The sequence below is a fragment of the Corythoichthys intestinalis genome, chromosome 6 (assembly GCF_030265065.1).
Source record: "Corythoichthys intestinalis isolate RoL2023-P3 chromosome 6, ASM3026506v1, whole genome shotgun sequence".
NCBI lineage: Eukaryota > Metazoa > Chordata > Actinopteri > Syngnathiformes > Syngnathidae > Corythoichthys > Corythoichthys intestinalis.
Genome location: NC_080400.1, coordinates 25550853 through 25571672, shown reverse-complemented (window position 1 = coordinate 25571672; position 20820 = coordinate 25550853). Strand labels below are relative to the sequence as shown.

At 40.1% G+C, this 20820-nt stretch overlaps 2 protein-coding genes across 2 annotated transcripts in view; one reads left to right on the top strand and one right to left on the bottom strand.

Moving 5' to 3' along the window:
- Positions 1-85: 85 nt before the first annotated feature.
- dnajc30b (DnaJ (Hsp40) homolog, subfamily C, member 30b) lies at positions 86-1345 on the top strand. The gene has a single exon (XM_057839455.1). It carries the CDS (start codon positions 110-112, stop codon positions 1163-1165), a length of 1056 nt encoding a protein of 351 aa, XP_057695438.1. The 5' UTR covers positions 86-109; the 3' UTR covers positions 1166-1345.
- Positions 1346-3688: 2343 nt separating this feature from the next.
- The window catches only part of LOC130917444 (SH2B adapter protein 2), a 47771-nt gene continuing 30639 nt past the window's right edge, over positions 3689-20820 (bottom strand). The window contains exons 3-9 of the mRNA XM_057838846.1: positions 16080-16181; positions 15916-16007; positions 15551-15654; positions 15324-15482; positions 15052-15248; positions 12181-12355; positions 3689-8058 (exon numbers count right to left, since the gene is read on the bottom strand). Of these exons, the coding sequence (XP_057694829.1) occupies positions 7733-8058; positions 12181-12355; positions 15052-15248; positions 15324-15482; positions 15551-15654; positions 15916-16007; positions 16080-16181 (1155 nt within the window). The 3' untranslated portion in view covers positions 3689-7732. The remainder of the gene's footprint in view (positions 8059-12180; positions 12356-15051; positions 15249-15323; positions 15483-15550; positions 15655-15915; positions 16008-16079; positions 16182-20820) is intronic.

The window sequence follows — 20820 nt, the reverse complement described above, 5'->3', positions numbered from 1 at the left end:
CCTCTCCTTTGTGATTGGTTAGGCTTCTTGAACCGCTCTGTTATCCTTGATTCCTATTGGCCCATTTATGCATGACGTACACGGAACTTGGGTTTGTTTTCTCTGTTCAATGAGGGGGGAAATGGCGGAGGTCGCCCACAAGCTGGGCGGCGGAGTTTGCCGCTTGTCCACCCTCAGGTACGGCCAGAGTCGACCGGTGTGCTCCGGGGAAGCTTGGCGTGATAAGGACACTTTTACCGTATGCCGGAATAAGAATGTTTTAACAGAAAATGAAGGCGACATTCGGCTAAAAAGCATAAGGGCAGAACCCAAAATAGAAGTCAGGCCAGTGGGAAGACCTTATCAGGTGACTGAAACTTGTCTGGACCTTAACTCTCCTCGTTTTAGTGGATTTGTTGTTCATGCCAATGAGACTTTGAACGGTTTAAACAAGTCTTTATTTGGACCTTGGAGGCTTTCCGGGAGCAAAGCAGTTTCTTCCGATTGTCTTAACCCCCGCTTCACGTCAAGTCAGCAGCTTCGAGCTTTCTGCATCCTCATCCGAGTCAATAAGTCGGAAAGACGGCACAGTGTTCCTTTTAAATTGAGAAGCTACAGCCGGACGAGAGACTCTAAAGATGTCCCTTTGCACAGAAACAGGACGGCCTATTATGACATCCTCAAAGTTTCCCCCAATGCCACCCAGTCCCAAATCAAGACGGCCTATTACAAGCAGTCATTCATCTTCCACCCGGACAAAAACCCTGGAAATGCCGAATCTGTTCTGCGCTTCTCTGAGATCAGCGAGGCCTACACCGTTCTGGGGAACAAAAGTTTGAGAAGAAAATATGACCGGGGCATTCTCAGCACGATGGATGTCCACGGTGCAGGAAAACCCCCTTCCAAAGACACCCAGAGTAGACCCACTCAGCAGCAGCAGCAAACCACCTCTCGGCGGTTCTCCCAAACTGGAGGGAGGCCCATGTACGACTTCGATGCCTTCTACCAGGCCCACTACGGCCAACAGCTTCAGCGGGAGAGGGAAATGCGAGCCAGGAAGGAGCGTGAAGTTGAGGCGCGCAAGGAGAAGCTGCGCAAGTGGAAGCAATACAAGATGATCGAGGGCACGGTGGGCTTGCTGCTTCTCGCTGCGGGCATCATCTTGATAAGCATCACAGAGCCCTGAAAGGGGAGCTGCATCAGGACGACTTGGACAGACGGAAGGACGTGTTGGCACCGTTTTAGTCTTTATGTCCGTCAATGTACTCGCCGATACGAGTGCAGACACTTGTAAATTCCAACAACAACAAATGTATTTTAGTTTAATAAAGGATGGTTTAAAACGATACCATACATTGCAATTGTCAGTTAAACTTCTTTAAAGGAACTGCTGAAATTGAGTTCTAATTTATATGAATGGAAAAAAACAAATATTGTGTTGAGTTGGCTACTGTGAGATCACAACAGTATTTTCGAACATGACCGTCTAGTTAGGGGTGACCAAATCCGGTCCTTGAGAGCCCCTATCCAGCTTGTTTTCCATGTGTCCCTCCTGTAACATACCTGAATCAAATGATCAGCTCATCAGTAAGCTCCACAATAGCCCGATAACGATCTTTATTATATTAATTATTTGATTGAGATGTGTTGGAGGAGGGAGACATGAAAAACAAGCTAGATAGGGGCTCTCGAGGACCGGACTTGGGTACCTCTGGTCTCAGTATTCCTGCCAAAACGAACGCTCCAAAGAAAATAAATTAACTGCATTAAATACCCAAAACATTTGGACTACATTGTGGTATTACATAATAACAAACTAAAGTACATAGTTATTTTGCATGCAGAGTGGCCAGTAGTGACACATTCATTTTTGTAGGCGCCCTTGTTGAAAGCTGACATCTTGCTGCATGCTTTGAATTTAATAAGAAATGATAGCGCCATCTTGTGGATGAACAAAAAAATGAGTACGCCACCAGTCTATTACTTTTTTTTTTTTTTTTTTTTTGCATATCTTTAAATAAATACTAGGGCTGTCAAACGATTAAAATTTTTAATCGAGTTAATTACAGCTTTAAAAATAATCGTAATTAATCGCAATTCAAACCATCATAAAATATGCCATATGTTTCTGTAAATTATCGTTGGAATGGAAACATAAGACACAAGACGGATATATACATTCAATATACGGTACATAAGTACTGTATTTGTATATTATAACAATAAATCAACAAGATGGCATTAACATTATTAACATTCTCTTAAAGCGATCCACGGATAGAAAGACTTGTAGTTCTTAAAAGATAAATGTTAGTACAAGTTATAGAAATTATATATTAAAATCCCTCTTAATGTTTTCGTTTTATTAAAATTTGTAAAATTTTCAATCAAAAAATAAATTAATAGCTCGCCATTGTTGATGTCAATAATTCACCATGCTCACTCATTGTGCTGAAAACCCATAAAATCATTTGGGCCCAAGCGCCAGCAGAGGGCGCCAAACACCAAAAAAAACAAGTAACAAGCGGACATTACGCTGCAGTAATTTTAATTTGAGCGGGGCATGTGCGTTAATTGCGTCAAATATTTTAACATGATTAATTTAAAAAATTACCGCCCGTTAACGCGATCATTTTGACAGCCCTAATAAATACAATTATAGATTCATAAAATGTTAAAAAATGAATTAAAAACTGGTTATAAGCATTGTGTTTTCTTGTGGTAGCTTTAGAGCAGATTGTTGATCTGTTGACCACATTAGTCACGTAGCATATTTAAACCAGCCTTATTTGATATTACTATGTTTAAGTATTTTCTCAAGGCATCTTTAGTATGTTTGTATGCATCTAAACAAAAGAAGCTGAAAGCACACGGTTGTTCTTCGGGTGACAAATTCGCCTCTTGTAGATGTTTCGCTGGTGTAGCACATTTTGGCAGAACACCGTTTTTTTCTACTCTCGTCTCATCCCGTTTTTCCTGTTCATTTTGCTTTTGCTGCTGTCATGCTCATTAATGTTCCTCTCGGGTTCAAATTGAAAGGGTTAAACATATTACATGTTTATTCCTCCACAGTGATACTCTGGAAGCCCGGCAGTGTAGCCATGTGACTTCACTGCCCTGCCATGTCAACAACAATGGCCACCTACTCGTTATACTAATTTTACAAACTATAAAAACGAAAACATCAAGAGGGGTTTCACTTTCAGTATCACATTATTTTAACTCAAAATAATAAACATTTATCGTTTAAGAACTACAAGTCTTTCTATCCATGGATCCCTTTAAATTTCACAGTATTTAACTCTTTGCCTACCATTGACAATGATCGACGTCCTTTTCATTTAAACTGGGGGGGACTGGCTATGCCATTAACAACGCTAGGTGTCCAATCTATTTGGACTGGGAGGGCTACCAGCGATCATCTGTTGCCAGCATCTTCCAGTCAAAATGGTTTGGACATCTAGCACAGTCAGTGGCAGCCAATAAGTTCCCTATAAAGGATGAAGATTACCTTTGTTTTTGCAGTGTGACGTTTCTCTGTAGAGAACATCGAACCACCGCACAATGACGTCACCTGTGCAGAAAACTGATGATTCTGTTAACAAAAGCGGATTTTTTAGGATTTACTTTGAAATACACTGAATATACAAATAACGCATATTATCATCGCTTAATTACATTAGTTTACAAAAAGAGACAGGAATCAAAATACTTTGTTCACATTTTATTCACAGAAATATAAAGTAGCATGTCAATTACATCACTTTGTACAAAATTGCACAGACTCTTCAAAACTCAGTCAGACTACGGAAACAAAGCTTTGAATCTTTACCAAGTGTTACCAAAACAAAAGGGAACCAAGACTGCACAGACTCTTCAAAACTCAGCCAGAAAACAGAAAAAAATCTTTTTTTGTTTTGCTAAATTGACAATGTGTTCAGGGCATAAGCAGTCTGTGATATGTTAGAAGGGGCCCTTGTACAATAATAAGACTCAAAAGGGGGAAAGTAATTTACAACAGCTAAGGAATAATAAATATGTTTCCAAAAATAGGATTTAAATTGGCACATTAACCTCCTGGGCTGTCTTGGAAAACGCTGCGGTCTGGCCACTCTTGACAACCCATCGATATGTTACTTCTACCTGTGTGCTGTTGACTCATTGGCTGCCATTGATGGCAACTTGATCATTCACTGCCAACCCTCCCAGTAAAATGGATTTAACCGCATATCTAAGCTACACTTAACCTAAAAGGACAAGCTTGCACCGAAAAACAACCCAAATTACTCGAATACAGAACCACACCTGCATTCAAGTGGATAAAATAAGCCAGTGGGATAGCAAAATGGTAACCACCTTCATTTGTATGGAACTGCCTCACTTTTAAAACACTTGCAAATTGATGTAGAAAAATGCATGATCATTTCAGTTTCATTTTTTTTCTTGCTGCATCCTTGAAAACTGAGAAGTTGTACGAAATATAACTTGAAAAATTATCGCTAAGTACATCGAGACGCCCCGAAAATGCTTGGTATTTTCTTGAATAGATGTTTATTGAGGAGTGGGAGGGGGGTGGGGATTTTTGCATCAGGAAAGTTGCCATTTAGTTGAATGGGTTTTTAAGAGCTGATTTCAACCACAGTACAATATATAGGAATATATGTTAATATATTACACTGTTTTTAAGTTACAAATATTTTTGGAATATATATTACATATAATCTGCTTTAGGGGAAATGTAAAAAATATATCTGGTTATAATATACAGCATATTATATAAAATCTCTGTAAAAATAAAGGCCTACAGCCTCATACTGTAAATGCTTCAGCCCCAACAGACACTTGGTGTCTGTACAACTAAATACACAAGCAACCCCAGTTATTACATGAAGACTTATGATGTATATATTGTATTCATTGATACTGTTGGTGTGTGAATAATTTGAAAAACTAGCAGGCTACACACATATGGAACAAACTAAATGTAATTATACTTTCCATTTGAGAGTTTTGTGCGGCTGGCATGGCTACACTGTTACATTTCCTTAAGTAATTTGAAGGACAGATTGCACTTGACAATTTTACTATTTATATGTTTAGGTCTACTAGAGGCCTTACGTTGTTGACTTGACACACAAAAGAAGAAACGCGCCACGTGCTGTCATGGTGCTTGCCAAAAAATGTTCACATTTCAATATATAAAAAAACCCCACACAAGTTGGACTGTTTCAAGAATGTCAACAAATAAGGTTCATTTAAGACAACTTTTGGCTGAATTTGCAAAATTTATGTTGTTGTTTTTTATTTTCATTTGCACATTCAAGTTTTTTTATTTTGTCCTCTCATGTTTCTGACCAGTTGATAACATATAGTAAACCCAAGACAACATTTTTCCCTAAAGTGTCAACGATTAAATGTGTGTCGCCTGATTTTGATATAATGGCGCTCCCATGGAGGTGGCTAGGGTATGCCATGCCTCCCTACCCCCCAATAAATTTATTTTACCTGACTGCTTAGTGTACTGTAGAATTTAATGACTGTATTGTTCTGTGCACAATAGATAATTAGTAGATAATTAGTAGCATTAAATTTAAGGAACTAAAACAAAGGATATCTATCAGTAAGCATTTCCTTAAAGGGACAGACAACACCGAGTAAAATAGACCTTCATTTGAAACACAGTTGCGCAAAGTATTTAAAGCGGGAGTTCAGAATTTTTGACATTAGGCTTGATCTTCGAGTTAACGGGGCTTAAATTAGTTGGTTTAGTTGATTTCATCATCAATTCTGTGCAGTTTGTTAGTTATTAATTTCAGGGCTCCAGAGTGGCTAAGCTAGCGCGAGTCAAATAAATTCAAAATGCAGATCATTGTTAAAAATGCCCATGTGGCCAAAACAATGTCACACCAAACTGCCGTAATTCATTTATTTATGCGGGACGATTTTTTAGATGCGTAATGCTACAGCAATATAGAGGAGTGCTTCGGCCTCTCATGCTAATGCTGCATTCGAGGAAGGTGGGAGGTCGGACTTATCCCAATCGGATGGTACCAGTTGCGACCTCAAAGCGTTCCAAACATTTTTTTTATCTTGGCCATCAAAAGACATGTTGACCTCCAGCAGACTTGCCTTCTCCTTAGCGATCAAATGGTACAGAGAAAACGACGGCTAAGGTAAATAGACCAAACTGCTTTCTTTAGTTTTACTACAGACGGTCTGCTTTACAATGGCAAGCGCATTTTGTCAAGTGACGTGTGATTGAAGCAACTCGTGAAGTCAAGGTACTTTTTTTCTGACTTCACAACTAGTGCCTCCCAGTGTCGTTCCAATTATATTTTTCCTGGTCGGAGGTTGGGAAAACTTCAACTTCCCACCTTCCTTGAATGCAGCATCAGTCTACGGAGTCTTGACTGAAGAACGACAACATAGTGAAACGCGCATTTAGAGGCTGTGGAAACAGACAGAAGAAATAAGCATATGAGAGTTTCCACAAATTCCCTATGAAGAACGAGGAACCATACAAACTGTGGATAGTTGCTGCTAGCTACGACATAAACACAGTGGTGAAAAAAAATATCACTCCGCTCTGCAGCCTGTTACCTACAGAGCTGCTGGATAACAAATGTTGCTGTTCATACTACAGTTATTGACATGCAATGGTAAATTCGAGTAACTTCATCCTGAAAACATAGCCAATTTTTGATTGCATGGGTCATCGGTGATTTTCATGCGTGTATATGTGGTTTTTTTATAGGCATGCTAGGACGGGCCCATTGTCTCATGCTAGCGTAGCCTGTCCAGAGCCCTGAAACTAACACATAAATAACTAACCGCAGGGAATTTATTGAAATCAACACAACTCGAAGATTAAGCCTAACGTCAAAAATTCTGAACCTCCCCTTTAAGCACTGTATGCAAATGGCACTTATAGGCCCGAGCACAGGTGCATTTGATAATGGACATTAATTATGTCACGTGGAGCAGGCATTTTGGGATACTGGCATTTCATTGGTTAAAATAGTTCAAGCATTGATCAAATGCCAGACAGATACTACCTGGAAATACTAATTTTTATTTACTTTTTCTCCACTATTTTACATCAGAAAAATTAAAATGTTTTTTTTTCAACTTTGTAAATTAGATTATTTCCTCTGAGACGCATATGATAAAAGTTTTTGTCTGTCCCGTTATTTTTTTTTCAGATACTAATCAACGGTTTACTACAATAGATTAACGAAAGGCTGAAATTATGGTTTTAGATTTTAAGTGTGCCCATTTGGCCACCTCTGTGAAAAATTTCTGGACCTGCCACCGTTTTGACAGTAAAATGATGAAACCCCAAGCCAAAACGCCCAACTTCCCAGTTTTCTTAATTGCAGCACAGGCCCTCCACGAAACACGTCTACTGTATGTGTGTTGAGACTCCTTGGAGGAAACATGGAGGATACCACATATGGACTCAGAGCAGCTTTCCAAACATGAGCCTAGCTTCGTGCTCAATTCAAACTCGGGTGTCGAGAAGGAAGCGGTCAGATGAGCTGAATCAAAGCCATATGAGTAGAGGGGGGTGACTTCCTGTTGCTCTTTCTGCCTACACAGATCCTCGCCGCTTAAGTGTCATCTAAGCGTAGCCCTTTGTCACGCCTCATTACGATGCCAAGCGCAGCTGTGCAGCCTGACCAAGTCGCCGCTGCTCTCAAATCAAGAGAAACAGGAAATTGCTGTCAGAACCCAAACAAACAACACGGCGTGCTCAATAGAAAGAGTATTGGTTCTCCACGGCTCGAGCCCGCCGGTTCCCGTCGGCGTCGTGGTAGTCCTCTGACGCGCTGCTGGAGGCCTCCAGTAGCCGCTCCGAGCTGGTGCTGCGGCTTTGTAAGCCCCCGCCTGTGCCCGGGTCGCTGCGGGAAAGGGAAGGGAGAGCCGTGGGTGAGGATGAGGTGCTGGAGGAGAGCGTGGTGTCTGCAGGGGGCACGGAGGAGGGCGAGATCCCGGTAGGGTGCGGGGCCGACTGGGCGGAGTCTGGCCGGCAGCTTGCATCTGCCCTGGGCGGGGTGACGAGTGGAGGCACGCTCACTTCTGTGGATGGTTTAGAGAATATACATTAGGATTGCACCTTTGGAAAGCTTCACCCCGCATTAATGGATGGATGGATGGATGGATGGATGGGTGGGTGGATGGATGGATGGATGGATGGATGGATGGATGGATGGGCATCAAAAACATTGATGATCATTGTAAGCCCTCCTAAACTGGATTAGATTAGCGCCGATATTGGCACTGAATCATACTGAGTTTTATATACAAACCCTACATTGTTTTTGTATTCTTACTGAAACACTTTAAAATGCCACAAGATAGCACAAGATTTCGTACGGATACGAAATTCATTCGTTCTGTTATGGGTTTTGTATCATGATTTTTCCATTTAATTAATCACGTTTTACGTGTACATCGCATAATTTGTCTTTAGCTCTACTAAAACACCATATTAAATTTGCGTTCATGTCCTTTGTTTGCCTGTTGTTATTTGTAATGCTTTGTCGCCTCCTAGTGGCATTTGAGTGTAACTAGTTTGTTCGATTCCAGCTCATTTTGCAGATGCCATCACATGACTACTTGAGCTCATTGCAAACACAGAGTACTAAAAGATGACCTAACTTAGGCAACTATTATATGATTGCAGTTCTTGCTATTTTATATCGCTGTTTGTGCCTTGATGAAGCGTCACTTGTATTTGTTTCATGTACATGAGCATTATGTAGCATATTTTGCTTGTTTACATTTAGTAGTTATATTATTGCATTGCTGTGAGCAGGAATGATCTATTACAGTACGTATTATCTTTCGTACGTATGATTAGTAATCTTTCGTAATATAAAGCGGAAAAGGCTTTGAAAAACTTTCTGTAAAATGAATTTTTCATGTAATGAAGCTTTCGTATTTTGAGGTACCACTGTAAATGTACTGTACATGAACTGTTTCTGTGCATTCTCCACTCAGTTGTCATTTCTTATCTAAATTGGATTTTTTTTTTTTTTAAGTGATGACAATCATCTGGATAAAATGTGTTTTTTTAAATTAATTATTAGAATAATTAAAGAACATTAAGCCTGTCGCGATATGCAGTAAGTCAAATTATCACACAGTAAATAAAAATGAAGGCGATAATTTATCGCTGCGTGCGTGCGTGTGCTGCGTCCACTCGGCAAACGTGCGTGTTGATTGCGTATGAGACTCCAGTAGCTTTTACAGATGTTTATTGGCTATCAAAACGCCGTAGAATTAAAGTTCAGACATTCAAAATAAGGAAACACTTCTATATAATTTTTTTTTTTAAACTTTAGCATTGCTACATTGAGGCTAATGGAAAAAAAAAGAAAAAAAACATTATTAACATTCTTTCTGTTAAAGGGATCCACAGATAGAAAGACTTGTAGTTCTTAAAAGATAAATTTGAGTACAAGTTACAGTAATCTTATATTTAAAACCCCTCTCAATGTTTTCGTTTTAATAAAATTGGTAAAATTTAAATAAAAAAAATAAACTAATAATTTAACTATGAAAGGTAGTGATTGAAATACACCACAAGGTGTCAATGGCGAGATTTAAATTAATTAGAGATCTAGCCAAGGCAAAGTCTGAGCAAGTTTTATGTGTATTTTGCATAGCTATTTTGATTGGAAATGCCAGTTCTCTTTGCATTGGTCTTTTCTTTTTGTGAAGATTATTTTTTTGAGGATAGGAATATTATTTTTGTTGTGCTTTCACTAAATGATACTGTAGCGACTTAACTGTTCCGCCCAAATGCATGATGTGAAATTGGGCAACAATGACTGTCGGTGGTGGCTGGAATTGGTATACAGTATCTTCTGCGTTGTGTTCAATTAAGTGTGTTAACAAAAAGATTTGTCTCCTGGGAGAGATAGGAATATTATTTTTGTTGTGCTATCACTAAATAATACTGTAGCAACTTAACTGTTCCGCCCAAATGCATGATGGGAAGTTGGGCAACCATGACTGTCAGTGGTGGCTGCAAGTGGTTTACAGTATGATCTGCGTTGTGTTCAATTAAGCGTGTTAAGAAAAAGATCATCTCCTGTCATTCTTCCCCACGTCGCTCGCCACAATACTTTTATATCTGTTGTGAAAGAGTTGCCAAAGCTTAAGCCAATTAAGGCGCAGTCCAATGAACGCCTGTGTCCACTCGCATTTCTCTGCCTTTTCACTCTCAATGTGCTAAAACGGCATCATTGTAAACTGTTTGAGGCAACGCATGAACGGGTCATTCCGTGCATGCGTTAATTGCGTCAAATATTTTAACGTAATTAATTTTTAAAAAATTAATTACCACCTGTTATTGTGATAAATTTGACAGCACTACTTAAAATGTTAAAATTGGTCTTTAAAAAGCAATTGCCTCTTACCTAAAAGCTCTGTGTCGATCTGCAGTAAAGAATTTTTTATTTTTATTTTTTTTCACAATTCCGATCATTTCAATACATATTTTACACGATGGTCAAGTTATGACAAGTTTGACAACCTATGTGACAACCAACCCGGTTCTCCTCTACCAGTGAAATTTTGTAATTCACGGCAGGAGTGGTTTCCTTGTGAAAATTCAGGATTTACTGTGTCTTGGTGATACTCGTTGAGCACTACAAGGCTACTCTTTCACAAACAGTGTGGGCTTTCTTTTATTATCCTTTCTCAGTGAATTCAGCAACACCGGTGCCAAAGACAAGCCTGACCAGTGTATCAATAACGCCTTTTACAGCAGAATCAAACCCTGGCTCTATACACAACACAGAGGGCCCCTTTATGACCACCAAAGCAGGGCTGGGTCGGTGAGTCTGGGCCATTGCTGTATAATCGCCCCCTCACTCTCCTGTACAGGAGGGTATTCATGGCCTGCCAGTGTGGAGGGTCCATGCAGTGCAGGTTCACTGAGTTTCAGCCACGCTCACTTCTGTACGGAGAACACAACATGCAGGAAGGTTCAGTGTCAACCTGTTCTATCGCTTGAAGTTTACAGCATGGATTGGGCCACTTAATCAGTGTGTTAAAGAGGTACTAATGTCCTTTTACAATAACTGAAACTTTTACAAACATGGGATAGGTCGAAATGGGAGTGTGCCCTGGTTGAAGTTTGTTATCTGTGTAGTTATTGATTTGATTGCAATCGCCTTTTGAGTTGAATCATTCTGCAAACGGTAGGTTTTTAAATTGATCAGGATGTGACACACTGTGCCTCATTATGCCTGTACCTGCAATCCACGTTGTTGCCTCATCAGCCATCGTGCTGTGACCCGGGAATTTAACGCCTGCTTTCACGCACACCGCTTCCCGGGAAAGTCCTGGACATTATACTACGATGCGACCCGTGAATTGTCTGCATAATCAGTCGACCCGGGAAATTGGTTTCACACATAAGGACTACCCCGTTTAAATCCTGCGATTTTCCCGGTATTTTGGCGTGTGGGAAAGGGGCTTATGTTTATGTGTGCTGTACTCATTGCCCAGTCTCTGTTTATACAGACCACAACCCCTTGGTGTTCCTCTCAAGGACATCCCACTATCATCAATGCTTGATGCGCTGGGCATAGCTGGAGCAGGGCTATAAGCTTTTAATCAAACACAAAAGGGCGTGAACAATGTTGCGGCTGACGCCTTGTCCAAGACTGGTGACTAGTTTTTCCTTGTGTGTGTGGTTTTTTTTGTGTGTGTCTGTGTGCCTGTTGTGACCCCTCGTTGCTGCTTGGCAGCCCTCGTAGGTCCTGGGTTATTTGTGCCGTTACCTTTTGTCTTTATGAGCGCAGGGTGTTACAGCTCAAGGACGTAGTCTTTTTTTTTAATGCTTTCATTCTCCCTCATTTTCTCCTCACAGATCGCCCAACTGAGCCTAATCATCATCGCCTGGTATTTAAGACTGGCCGGCCAGCCTGATGACAGCTGACCACGTTCGTTCAGTTATGCTTTTGTTGGATTTGGCCTGTGTTATTTTTGAATGTAATTAAATTATTTTGCACATTTTGATTTTTGTTTGTAATAAACCTTTGTCGTTTATTTTGGACACTTTTTCTGCAACCTGCTCCCGACACCTTCATTTTTACCACGCTCGGTCATTTTTTCCGTTATTGTGCTGTACGGCATGTAACAATTGGCATTAAAACCTGGCACGTATGTGTAGTTTTTCCATACCTGCATTGGCACTTCTCTGTACTTGAACATAGGACCGAAGCGTGATGTCCGCCGAGCCCCCGGACTCCAGCGGGATGGGATGAGCATGGAAGTGTCGCAGCATGTCCGACACGGTGTGGAACCACAAATGGTGGACGTGGCACTGCCCATTGTCGTTGACCGACAAACGCAAATGCTGTGGTAGGAGGGAGAAACAAACAGCTCGGTTCAGTTAATAGTTGAAGCAAACGCGGAGAGACAGAGGGTCAGAGGTGGGCGGAAGCGTGCGACACACAGGGCGAGTTGGCGGCTTCCTCCACACGGTTGGGTGACAGGATGCAATGAGCAGGAAACGTGTTACATAATGTGAGTGGACGTAAATGACGAGGAAGAAAAATACAAATGCAAAACATATTTTGCTCCTTTTTTTCATTAGCTAAACTTCATGAGCTAAGCTGTTTGCCTGTTTGTGTGCACAATTTAAAGTGTCTTTTTGCCTAAGCTACCAGTGCAATATCTGTTTAATCAGGATGATTAACTCATTCACTGCTAGCCCAGGTAATACTGTATGTAGGGGTCATTATGTTCCTGACTTCAAGTTTTTAATTATCATATATACAAAATGCTAAATAATGCAGTTTCTGAGTAAATGTACTTGTCCTGAGCAAAAAGAAGTAAGAAAAGATTCTTGAAATTTTTTTTTTTTTTTTTTTTTTCAGCGCCATTTTTCTCTTGTCCCACTCCATCAACGATCATATTAAATCGCAAATTATACGATTAAAATAAAATTTAAATGAACATTTTTGGGTATTATTTGTTTCATAATTGTGTCTTGTAACTGCGGGAACATTTGTTTTAATAAACATATAGCGCTGGCAAAAGTATTAGCACCCCTTCAATTCTGTCAGATAATTTATTCCCAGAAATTGATTGCAGTTACGAGTGCTTTTGTAGTAATATCTTCATTTATTTTGCTTGCAATTAAAACACACAAAGGAAAATGGACAAAAAAATCAGGCCATTATCATTTTACACAAAACTCCAAAAATGGGCCAGACATAAGTATTGGCACCCTTTGAAAAATCATGTAATGCTTCTCCAATTTGTGTAATTAACACCACCTGTTACTGACCTGTGGCACATAACAGGTGGTGGAAATAACTAAATCACACTTGTAGCCAGTATAAATGGATTAAAGTTGACTCAACCTCTGTCCTGTGTCCTTGTGTGTACCACATTGAGCGTGGAAAAAAAAGACCAAAGAACTATATGAGGACTCAAGAAGCAAAACTGTGAAGAAGCATGGGCTACGAAAAATTGGCGAGAGATTTCAACAAAAGATTGTGCGGATGGTGGATAAAGAACCTCGACTAACATCCAAACAAGTTCAAGCTGTCCCGCAGTCCGAGGGTGCAACAGTGTCAACCCGTACTATCCGTCGGCGTCTGAATGACAAGGGACTCTATGGTAGGATACCCAGGAAGACCTGACTTCTGACCCACAGACATAAAAAAGCCAGGCTGGAGTTTGCCAAAACTTACCTGAGAAAGCCAAAAACGTTTTGGAAGAATGTTCTCTGGTCAGATGAGACAAAAGTAGAGCTTTTTGGGAAAAGACATCAACATAGAGTTTACAGGAAAAAGCGCGAGGCCTTCAAAGCAAAGAACACGGTCCCCACAGTCAAACATGGTGGAGGTTCCTTGATGTTTTGGGGTTGCTTTTCTGCCTCTGGCACTGGACTGCTTGACCATGTGCATGGCATTATGAAGCCTGAAGACAAATTCTGCAATTATTGCAATGCAATTATACGTTATTCTGCAAATTTTGCAGAACAATGTAGGGCCCAGTGTGAGAAAGCTGGGTCTCCCTCAGAGATCATGGTTCTTCCAGCAGGACAATGACCCAAAACAAACTTTAAAAAGCACTAGAAAATGGTTTGAGAGAAAGCACTGGAGACTTGTAAAGTGGCCAGCAATGACTCCAGAACCGAATCCCATAGAACGCCTGTGGAGAGATCTGAAAATGGCAGTTTGGCAAAGGGACGCTTCAAATCTCAGAGACCTGGAGCAGTTGGCCAAAGATGAATGGTCTAAAATTCCAGCAGAGCTTTGTAAGAATCTTATTGATGGATACCGGAAGTGGTTGTTCACAGTTATTTTGTCTAAAGGTTGTGCTACCAAGTATTAGGCTGAGGGGTGCCAATACTTTTGTCTGGCCCATTTTTTGGAGTTTTGTGTAAAATGATAATGATTGATTTTTTTTTCATTCTCTTTTGTGTTTTTTCATTGTTAGCAAAATAAATGAAGATATTACTACCAAAGCATTTGTGATTGCAATAATTATCTGGGAGAAATTAAGCATTATCTGACAGAATTGCATGGGTGCCAATACTTTTGGCCAGGACTGTCATATTATTAGTGGAAATTATATTGTACTAATGTCGATATACAACATGCACGCAACCGCGCAACCATAAACTTTTTTCCATGGTAGAAAAAGCAGTAAATCACATGATATTACAGTCTTGAAATCATCAAACAGCTTTCGAAAAAATGGGTCAACACAATTTATGCCATTGCTTCTATTTTTAACAAATAGTTAGCCTTGACTGAATGTCTCACTCTACCTAATATGACCCTGTCATGCATATGATCAGAAAAAAATTTAATTTGTCCTCTGACGAAGCAATAACAGCTAGCTATACAGTTAGCTTCTACGCCTGAGAAAAAGACTGATACTGTAGTTTTATGATCTATTATTAGCTATTATGTAGCTAAAAACCAGAGAAGTGAACGCTTCTTTTATTCTTATTATTCAAGAATAAAAGAGCCAAAATATCCTCCAAATCTGGAAGGACATTTTAGCTTTACAATTTTCATTGTCATTGCTCACCTTGGCTTTGCCCTGGAAGTTGAAGGTTAGGACGTACTCGCCGGGCCGCGTCTCACTTTGCCGTATCACGAAGAGCCCGTGACTCCTCGCCCCGCCCGCCAGCACCAGCTGTGCCGCACGGACACGCGACAGTGTCCCGTGAAACCATGGGTAACCTGTGAGGCTAGCGTCAACCTCTGGCTCCTTCGATCCCTCGCCTGCCAAACAGAGATTTTTGAGACTGACTTCCTAAATAGCGAAAAAGATTCTAGAAGGAGTGTCGAAATTATTACCTGCAGCATTGTTGGCGCTCTGGGCCTCTGGGGACTGGAGGAAGCGCTCCAAAGGCATATGGGATGGATGCTGGGTGAAAGGGGGTTCCCTGCAACGCACTGAGGGGGCACTGTAATGCTCTGCTGCCACACATAACCTCTCGGGAGCTCGGTACACACCTAAACAAGTTTGTTTCTGTCATTTATGAGACATTAACAGTACATGCGAACCTGACGACGGGTCTTACCCTCGGAAAGCAGCTCGCAGCTGCACGAGGCCACCATGGAGCAGTCTTTGGATGAGGCCTGACCGTGCGGACACGACGCCAGCTCGATGTCGTCGCCGCTGTCCCTGTGTACGAGCACGCCGGAATGACCAGAACAGAATGTAAACAAACAGCAGCATGTCCAAACACACCCTACAAATAAAAGTTGCTGTTGCTCCATCAACATGCAAGAATCTCAGTCATTGCTGTGTGTGTTAGAGTTTTTGTAAAGGAAGCCTGTCAAAACCTCTGCTAATTGAATGATTAATGGCTGTATGTTTCATGCCTCTGCCCCCACCCTTGCTTGCTTTCGTCCTTCCTTAGCAAATATTTATGCGGAGGTTTACCCAGGGTCTATGCAGTCCTGGATGTCTGCGACCCAAGAGTTTTTCTGCAGTGAGTCGATGGTTTCCAGGATGTATTCGCCCCCGTTCTCCACCTATGGAGTCATAAGTCAAAAGTTAGACTTGTGCTTGAAGACGTGAATTACAGAGTGTTGCTCAGTTCTTACCTTTAGGACAAATGTATTATCTTTGTCAGGCATCTCCAAGGGCATTGTCGTCCTCACCTCTACAATAGCTGTCAAAGGGATGCTCACCTTTGCTTTTGAAGACTGAAAAAAGAGAAGATTTAAGTGAAAGGTGCACATAAGATAACTTAAGAAATATTTGGTCAATAATGTCATAATGACTACAGCACATTAAATATATATGCACTAGCGATCAACCGATATGTGTTTTTCAAGACCGATAACGATTATTAGTTGTTAGAGGGGCCAATAACCATCTTTTGGAGCCGATATTCATTTGGAGTAAAAGTGTAAAGATTGGTGTAAAAAAATTGAATAATGCAAACACTGAACTTCATTGAAATGCCTACAGCATGTTTATTGAATCACACAAATAGAAAATAAATGTTTATTGAATCACACAAATAGCAAATGTTTATTGAATCACACAAATAGAAAATAATATCTCCAGAAGTGCCTGAATTTCCTAAACTCAGAAACATCTCTTATAAAGTTGAATAAAAGGTTAAATAAATAGCTCACTGAAAAGTTTCCACAGAAAATACAATACAACAAAAATGCAGGGAGTTCTCAGGCTCATCAGCACATCTTGTAAAATTAAATAAAAACTAAGATAATAGCTCCCTGAATTTTTCCCTGAATTCTCCGCCCTGATGACCTCATCTAAGTATCCTTGAGCAAGATACTAAACCCAATGTTGCGCTTGGTGCTGCGTCACCAGTAGGTAGGTGAGGATATAGTGTGTAGAGCTTTGAGGGCCTTAAAAATGGGAAAAGTCGAAAAGTGTTTCTCCATTTATCATTACCATTTAACCCACCGAATGTGTCGGCGGCGACAAAATTATGCATATCACCTTTAAAGCCTCGTCACGCTGTAATTACGTCACCCACGTGCCGCTGGTTGGTCTTATTTCAAATTGTTTTTACTTGAAGTCAATCGACCAAGTAAAACGGAAGATAATGTCATTTGAGTTTTAGAGTTTTATAGCCCTCATAAATAAGCATCAAAACGCTGCATGGACCATGTGTTTATGTCCATATTTCCATCATTTCTTGTCCTTTTTCAAAACCAAAAGCACCACGAAAGACTACATATCCCAGGAGCCATTGTGAGGTCATGAAGGACGGACGTAATGTGAACATCTTTAATAAATTGCTGAGCGAGGCGCCGCCTACGAAGAGGTAGCGACCGACAGCCGGTTGGATTGAGCGAACGACTTTGAAACGTGGGGAATAAGTCAAAAACTAAATTTAGTGCAAGGTAAGAGAACATTTCATCAACTCGAAGAAGAGGATGAGCCAGATGTGTCGCTGTTTTCTCCGGTTGAGTCAGCAAGTTGGGAAGAGTGACAGGCTGACAGCGCAAACAGAGGAAGAGTGGGCTGTGTGACGTAATGTATGACGCGGCCCTTTGTCCTGTTTAAGGGGGAACTGAGTGGCATGCCTGAAAGAATTTAACTGAACTACTTTATTGTCAATATTTTTGAAAATACTTTTTTCAATGTTATTTTTGATTTTTTTCCACTATCAATCTTTTCAATGTGTATATATGTGTGTTCAAGAAGCTTGATTGCATATATATACTTTAAATAAGGTGATGGGTACAATACCTCACCTCACAAAGAGATATTCTCCAAACCATTTTTGTGTTAGATGATATATATGTCTTGTTCCAGTCGCCCACTTGACATCAGGTTGTCCTGGTCCCCCAACACCTGACGTGAACCTTGTTAACCCGAGCAACGTTCGAGCCGGTAATACTCTATCAATGATTGTTCTGTTCATTCTGAGGTATAGGCATATAGCTTGAAGGGCTTTGGAACATCTGTGCCGAGTACGCACAGGAGACCCCAGAGTCGAGGTGGGCAAGTGGGCAACACCTTCAAAGGTGGTCGAGAACAACTGAGCCAAGATCCTGTGGGACTTCCAGATGCAGGCAGACAAACTGGTGAAGGCCAACCAGCCTGACGTGGTGGTGGTGGATAAGCATCAGAAGAAAGCAGTAGTGATAGATGTAGCAATCCCGAGCAATAGCAACTACTTTGTATCCCAAAAGGTTATCGATATGCTCCTGCCAAGACTCGAGATATCGTTTTAAAAAGGTTTCAGTCTTTAAAATTTTTTTTTTTTTTTTTTAAAAAGGGGACCAACAAGTTGCTATCAAAATCTTCCACCATAATAGTGTCTCGGGTAACTCTAAGGCTGCCATTGACGGTGCTTGACGCCCAATCCATTTAGACTGGGAACGTTCGTACATTCAAACTAGAGCTACAGCTATCCATTATTTTAGTAGCCGATTAACCGATAAACTATTTCGAATAATCGAGTAATCGGATAAGGAACATAAAAAATTAAAATACCTGGGCTGAACCTCACACGGTATATATATACATATATATATATAAAAAGAGGATATATGTACAAGAAAAGAACATTCAGCTAACATGCGTAGCAAAAGTCTGATAGCTAAAATGCTAACGCTTTTTTACAATGTTCTTAACAAATGGCTAAGACATATATTCCCACAAAAAATGGCAAAATATACCTTTAAACTAAATTACGAATGCATTCAAAAAAATCATTAGCTCAAACAAAAACCTAGCTTATGTTGGTCTTAACAGGGAGCAGATGGATTAAGCCATGTGAAATGAGGTAGACTAGAGGGCCGTGTAGCCACCCAAATCAATGAAAATAAATACAAACATTTTCAAAACAAACCATTACAACGCAACTTTAATTATACGAATACCCGAAGCAGCAAAATGTAATTTGAATCATTTTTTTCTAATCGAATTCTCGAGTTAATTGATTAATCGTTGCAGCACTAATTCGACACCAGAGCATTCGCAGTCATTCTGTCCGATTTTTGGGGGCATTTACAGGTCACTTGCTGTTAATTTACAGGTCATTTCCTGTTGCGTTTGAGTCACTACCTAATCATTTGGGTGATTCCCAGGTCACTTCCTGTTCTGTAACTCAAAATAAACACGAAATGACCCATAAAATACCCCCAAATCAACAGGAAGTAACTGAAAATCAACAGGTAATTGACCTTAAATGGCCCAAAATTACCTCATTGCCTGGCAATGGCTGCCAATGACGGCCATAGACGTTCAATCCATTTGAAGTGGAAGGGATGGAAACTCATTCCAATTCACAGCAGAAGCTTGTTTTTCTGTGTATGAGTTGTTTTTAGAACATCCTAGAATGATCTCCTGACCAATGTATCGATAATCGTTGTATCGCCATATCGTCAGATTACGTTATCGTGAGCTTTGTATCGCAAATCGTATCGTATCGTGAAGTAACAACAGGTTCCCACTCCTAATAATAACACTCACAACCAGCACGCAGGCTTTCCTATGTTTATACTCTTTTTATTGTCTTTTCTTTAAAACAAATAAATATGTTTAGATTAGCAATTTAGCATTAATTTTCTTCCATATCCCAGTGAAATAGCTGTAATAGTTTCCTTTCAATGAAAAGCTTCCTAATTAGTTCAATTCTATGTTACTAGACTAGTAAGACAAAAAATAACACCACTTTACAACATACAATTGACAAGGGTCCTAGGTAAAAATAACTCTTTTACTGTAAGATACCATACTTAACGTTAAAATAGTTTCAAACGTAACCATTAGACGACCTGTCTTTGGTTGTATGGTGAGCAGGCCTCAAAATGGTCCTTCATGCATGATAATTAGGGGCCCAAATGAGTCATGGCGTGTCGAGCCACACCCCCCGCCCCCAGTCTGAAAAGCACTCAAACACAGCAAGAAGAAGGCCAATTTTTCACGCCATCATTGGACTGCAACAGACACAAAACAGGAAGCGTTTACATCATGTGATCAAAGAGCCTGCCCTCCATTTGCCCTCTGCCAAGGATAATCTGAATACATCCAAAGGGTGTTTCTATGCGTGTGTGAGGAGACTGATGGTCTGGTGGAGGCTTATCAGCTGATCTGTCTGGAGTAACAGCGTTCTCATCTTGATCCTGGCCACCATCCACACCCACAATTCCTGTCTGAGGATCAAATGTCAAGCAAAAACCTGCCCATGCACCGCTTCCGGTAAGCCTGCGGCAGGCAGAGCCCCCCCCCCCCATCTCTAAGGAAAATGAAGAAGCATTCATGGCTGCTGATCTAACCAATTAGAAACATTAAAAATATTGAGTTTTTCTGCATAACATGCTTATTTTGAGGTGGTGGAAATAGCAATCTATGAATTAAAGAAAATGTAAATGAATTGATTAAATTAAGTTGAATCCATCTATTTACGTACCAGTTGCCAGGCTCCATGTTGACTTTGTTTTTATTAGATTCTTTTATTTCATGTAATGTCATGTTTTTCTATTAAACTTTTTTACATTTTGTCAAAAATATTTCTATATAAAAATAATAATAAATAATATTCTACAAGTAAACGTAAGTCATCCCAAAAATATACTCAAGTACAATTAGAAAAGTATTTGGTGAAAAGAATACTCAAGTAATGAGTAAAATTATGAGTATTTGTTCACAATGTTTTTTGTTTTTTTGTTTTTTTTTAAAACAATTGTATTTTTTTCTCAGCACAGTTATATATAGGAACTGTTATTATTATACTTTGAAGAAGACTCAAATATAATCAAATTTATTTATATAGTCATTTACAAAAACCCGAGAGGTTCTCAAAGTGCTTTACAAAAATGCAAAATATAGTTAATGATAAAGTCTATAACCTAT

Excerpts from the sequence above, each read along its gene's own strand:
- dnajc30b (XM_057839455.1), top strand. The coding sequence starts at position 110 with ATGAGGGGGGAAATGGCGGAGGTCGCCCACAAGCTGGGCGGCGGAGTT.